Raw genomic sequence first — 5089 nt, 5'->3', positions numbered from 1 at the left:
TTTTTTTTAAAAAAGGATTAATGTAGGGTTTCTTTTTTTATAAAAGTTTAAAAAATGTAATGTTAATTAATGTACATGTGTTGCATAAATTAACTTAAATAGTAATCAACGTAATTAATGTCTATTATTAATTAGCAAAAGTAAATAACTCTCTTGATAATTTATTTTATTTAAAACAAAATAAGTAGAGCTTTCTTTACATATTTTTTATTAATTTGTTTGTCCAATAGTAGCAAAGTCATTGAACGGGTGTTTAATAAATTACTTTATTAATTTAATTAATACATAACAAAAATATTTGAGTAGGTAATTAATAAATCAATCAAAAAACTTAGAAGTATATAATTTAAATTTTTTGTCTTATAAAACATTTTACTTTTATCTATTTATTAATTAAAATTTAATGTTGTGAAATTTTAAAACACTAAAATTTTATATGTCTTTATTTGCTCTACTTTATATTTATTTTTTTTATTATATTTTTTAAATTATACGCATATACTTCTAATATTTTTATTATTTTTTGAAATTTTCATTTTTTTATTTAACTCTTTTTTTTTAATAATATGCTGAAATTAGCAAATATACAATAAGTTTTTTTGATTTTTTACTTTTCTTTCATTCTATTTCTTTTTAAAATGAAAAGTAAAAAAATGTATTTAAAAAAAATAATAGTATCCTTATAAATATTTTAACACAATGTGTACAATATATTTGTTTGATATAAATATCATAAATAAGTACTAATTAGATTCATTAATTTTTATATTTATATAACAGAAGTGTATATTAAAAAATAATCTAATCATATATCTAATTAATATTTAAAAAATGAATTACATGAAAACGAAAATATATACAATTAAAAAATAGTAACACTTAACAGATGAAAATTAATTTTAATAATATAATGTATTATGAGTTAAGCACTAAATGTATATACGGTTCAATATTATAAAAATATAGTAATTAATGCAATGAAAAAATTTCTTGATAATTTAATTCTAAAAATAATGCAATCAATTAAAAAAAAAATTTCTATACAGTTTTATATAATTATAATTATGTAAAAATAATATGAGTTAATATATATAAAAAAATTGTAAAATGAAATACATGGTGTTCTTATTGTTCTAGAAGTGTATAAAAAAAAAAATTAATAAATGAATAGTTGTATATACTTCAAAACGTATATAAACGAAAAATATAATAAGAAATTATAATTTTTTTAATATTCACATTTTTTATGAAGAAAAAAAGTTAGAAAAAACTAATAATTTTCAACATCAGAGGAATTTTTTTGCTGCTGATGTAATTGATTTAATTATTAATATAATTGTTTTGATAAAGATCTTAACATCAATATATGATAAATAAAAAACTATTTAAAAATAATTTTTTAATTATCATTTGTTTATTTCCTACATATATATATATATTTATAATCTATTCTTTCATAGAAAAATTGAAATATAAATATTATCAAAAAGAATCCACAAAATTGTAAATATAAAAACGAAAATAAAATGTAAATTTTTTTAAAAAACCAATTTTTCACTTTTAAATTACATTTACATATGAATAATCATAATATTTCAATTAACAGAATTCCAAATACTTTATCTTCCATAAATAAGTGTTTAAAAAAAAATTTTATTTTTTCATCTATTAATAAAGGTAACCTCAAAATATATGTCACATGAATATTATATATTCTAACATTTTTACAACTTTTTTTTTTCTTTTTTATGTTTTTTTATTACATGTTAACTAAATCTCCTGTTGGTTAATAAAAGGCTTTACTAACCTTTTTGGAAAATAAAAGGACTAGTTATATGAGGAATACATAATTGGTCATGCACACACAAAAAAAAAAAAAAAAAAAAAGATTTTTTTTTTTTTTGAAGGAAGTATGATTTAGTTAATTTTTTTTGAGAAAATTTTATACATATAATAATAATATTTTCATATAATTAATATTTATATAATTTTTATGTATTGTCAATAATTGTTTATGTTTGTTAATTCAACAGAAATATATATTAATTGCTGAATGTAACTCATAACAAGGAAACAAGTAATTTACATTTAATTAATAATGAATGTTCAATAAGGATTTAAATGTTTAATAAAAATAAGGATTTTTATTAAAGTAAGTAAATTCCTATTGAAATTAAAGAATTCTGAACAAAGTAGATCACATAATTAAGAATCACATGTTCAAAGAATTTAAAAATATATATAAATGCATAAAAATCGTAGAAGCAACTCTACATGCTTTTTATTAATTTGTTTGTTCAATGCTAGCAATATGATTAATAAAAAACTATATTTACCCCTTTAATAATTTACAGAATGATAGAAGTTCATTTTAGAGCAATGCAGTTACATGTATGATAATTAAAAAGTATATAATGAGATATATAGATGAGAACACTTATAATAACGTTTGCATTTATAGAAATAAAATACAAGATAATTTGTGGTTAAAAGAATATTTTCTTAAATTTAGCAGAACTATGTATAAAATAAATGGTATTGTTTGCTTATTCATAAAAAAACATTACGTATGAATTTTTATTTTTAAAAAAGAAAAAATATATTTTTTTTATTTTTTTTTTGAGAGATAAATAAATATGATAATTTTTATGGTATTATATGAAAAATTACAAAGAAGTCTTAAAAAGCGTAAATATTATAACAAATATGTTAAGTTTATTATGAATTGATACATGTATAATAAGTATATAAATATCTATATAAGCTAATTTTATAATAAAATGAATAAGTAGAAATCATTATACATACTCTCTATTGACTATTTAAAGCACTATGAAAGTACTTAAATAGAGTATTAATAAAAAATAATAAAATTGAACATAAAATTAAAAAACAAGCAAATAAAAAAAAAAAATATATATATTTCATTTATTTATTTTCTTTTGTGTATTAATATTATAAGAAAAAAATTTTTATTTTTTTTCAGATTTTACTATGCAGACAACCTATGAAATTTTATTAAAAAATAAATGGCAATAATTTTATTTTTTATTTTTTTTTTAATAGAAAAAAAAAATTCATCTTAAAAACAAGAATAATAATTTTTTTTTTTTTTGGGTGATGCAATGGGTATTCTTTTTTGAATGAAAGATTAAATAATATAACGTTAGATATTACATTTGTATTGTATAGATTTGCTTAAACAATTAATAATAGAGTTAAAATTTAATATTAGTTAATAAAAATAAATGATTAATGTAATGATTTATTTTATTCCAAATAAAATATTTATAGTTATCTCTAAACTCTATTTTTTTAATTTATTTGTTCAATATTAGAAAATTTATTATGGAAGAAATTAATAAATCAATATTCTAACAAAATTATTGAATGAATAAATTAATGAATCAATAACTAAACATATAGCAATGTTTAAGTTTATTTCTTAACAAACATTGATAAAGTTCAATAATTCTATTTATCACTTCTAAATTTTTTCTATTGTTTTACGTTATTTTACTGTTTCTTCAGAACTATTTTACTCTCCTATACTCTATTTATAAATTTTGCTTTTTTATTCATTATCATCATTCTTTTATTAATAAATTAGTGTTGTAAAATTTCCTTATTATTTTTTTCTATCCACCTCTTATGAATATCTTCACAGTGTTTTTTCCATATAATTTTTTGCATTTCTAACATGGGATTTTTAATTCTATCTTCATTATTTTTTGCTATCATATCTTTATATACGTCTTTTATGTATGTTTTTTCCTTGTTATTCATTTCCAACATTAACTCAATAAACCATTTTTTCTTTTTCCATTTTTCTATTTCCACTTTTTCAATATCTAATATAGCATTCCTACTTCTTTTTTTTTTTATTTCCAATATGATAACATGTTCATCTAAATTTTCTTGTATTTTCAACTCTTCCATCATTGTTCTAAAAAAATATTCTTTTTCTTTTTGCCATTCGTCTTTCATAAATTCTTCTAATAGTGTCATATGTATTTCTATCAAAACTTTTTGTATCAATTTTTCTTTTTTTTTATATTTCTTTATTTCTTCATCTGCTTCTTGTTTAAATTATTTTATTTTATTTTTTTTTTTGCTTTTATATATTTATTTGATAAGTGTTGATTATTATTACGATGTATTTATTTTCTTTTTTATTTTTAGTTTTATATATATATAGCACAATTTTTTATTTTTCATTTTTACTCACGAAATTTAGGTAAATCATTTATATAGTATAAATGAAATCAACAATTGTCCCTTTCTAATATAACTTTTTTCTTAAAAGGTTAAATTTAATAAGACATCTTTGTAAATATTATTGGAGAATTTTAATAAGAATTTTTATTTTTTAAATTTAATTTGTTAGAATTTTTGACGTATTATTAATAAAAAGTGGTGTGTATAAATACTATAATTATTAATATTTTAACACTAATTTTTCTCTAAGAAATAATCATAAATTTAATGAAAGTGCATTTTTTATGATTTACATTTTTTTAATATTATATGTAGAAGTTGTTCTTACATGTAAAAATATGTAAAATATAAAAGTGTCTTACATTTAACATAGATATTACATGATGTTAAAATAATTTGAATATTGTACGTATTGGAGATATAGAAACTTAAATTATCTAAATGATAGTTCATGAAGTATTAAAATGATTATAATTATTATAAATTAGATTATATTCCTAAGGAAAAGAAATTATTCGTAGCTCTGATTTATTAATGGCTGTTAAATTACTTTTCTCGTGTAAAACAAATAAATTAATAAGGAAAATGTAGTGTAAACTCTACTGAATTTTAATATAAATTTTTTATTTTTATTAATAAACATTATATATGACTTATTAGTTGAATAATTTTTTTTTAATATAAGCAACACTCTAAAATGTAATTTCCTTAATATTACATTTTAGCTTAAAATAAAAGTATACATTCTATAGTAGTCTGCACATTATCCGAAGAATAATGCATTATAAAAAAATTATATCATAAAAACTAATTTTTCAATTTTTTTCATTATTTGAATGTTAATAAGAGAGTTAATATACGTATCTTTAAA

The 5089-nt window shown here is 17.3% G+C and overlaps 1 protein-coding gene across 1 annotated transcript, besides 1 other annotated feature; it reads right to left on the bottom strand.

Moving 5' to 3' along the window:
* Nucleotides 1–1866: 1866 nt before the first annotated feature.
* Nucleotides 1867–2305: a repeat region.
* A 1301-nt stretch (nucleotides 2306–3606) lies between these two features.
* Nucleotides 3607–4008, bottom strand: PGAL8A_00022300 (surface-associated interspersed protein (SURFIN), fragment; the record flags this gene model as incomplete). The annotated part of the gene is made up of 1 exon (XM_028674214.1): nucleotides 3607–4008. One exon carries the CDS (start codon nucleotides 4006–4008, stop codon nucleotides 3607–3609), a length of 402 nt encoding a protein of 133 aa, XP_028530589.1.
* Between the last annotated feature and the right edge of the window lie 1081 nt (nucleotides 4009–5089).

Source organism: Plasmodium gallinaceum (genome assembly GCF_900005855.1).
Source record: "Plasmodium gallinaceum strain 8A genome assembly, contig: PGAL8A_v1_17, whole genome shotgun sequence".
In the NCBI taxonomy this organism is placed as follows: domain Eukaryota; phylum Apicomplexa; class Aconoidasida; order Haemosporida; family Plasmodiidae; genus Plasmodium; species Plasmodium gallinaceum.
Note: the sequence above shows the minus strand (reverse complement) of the source record. Positions and strands in the feature narration are given on the sequence as shown.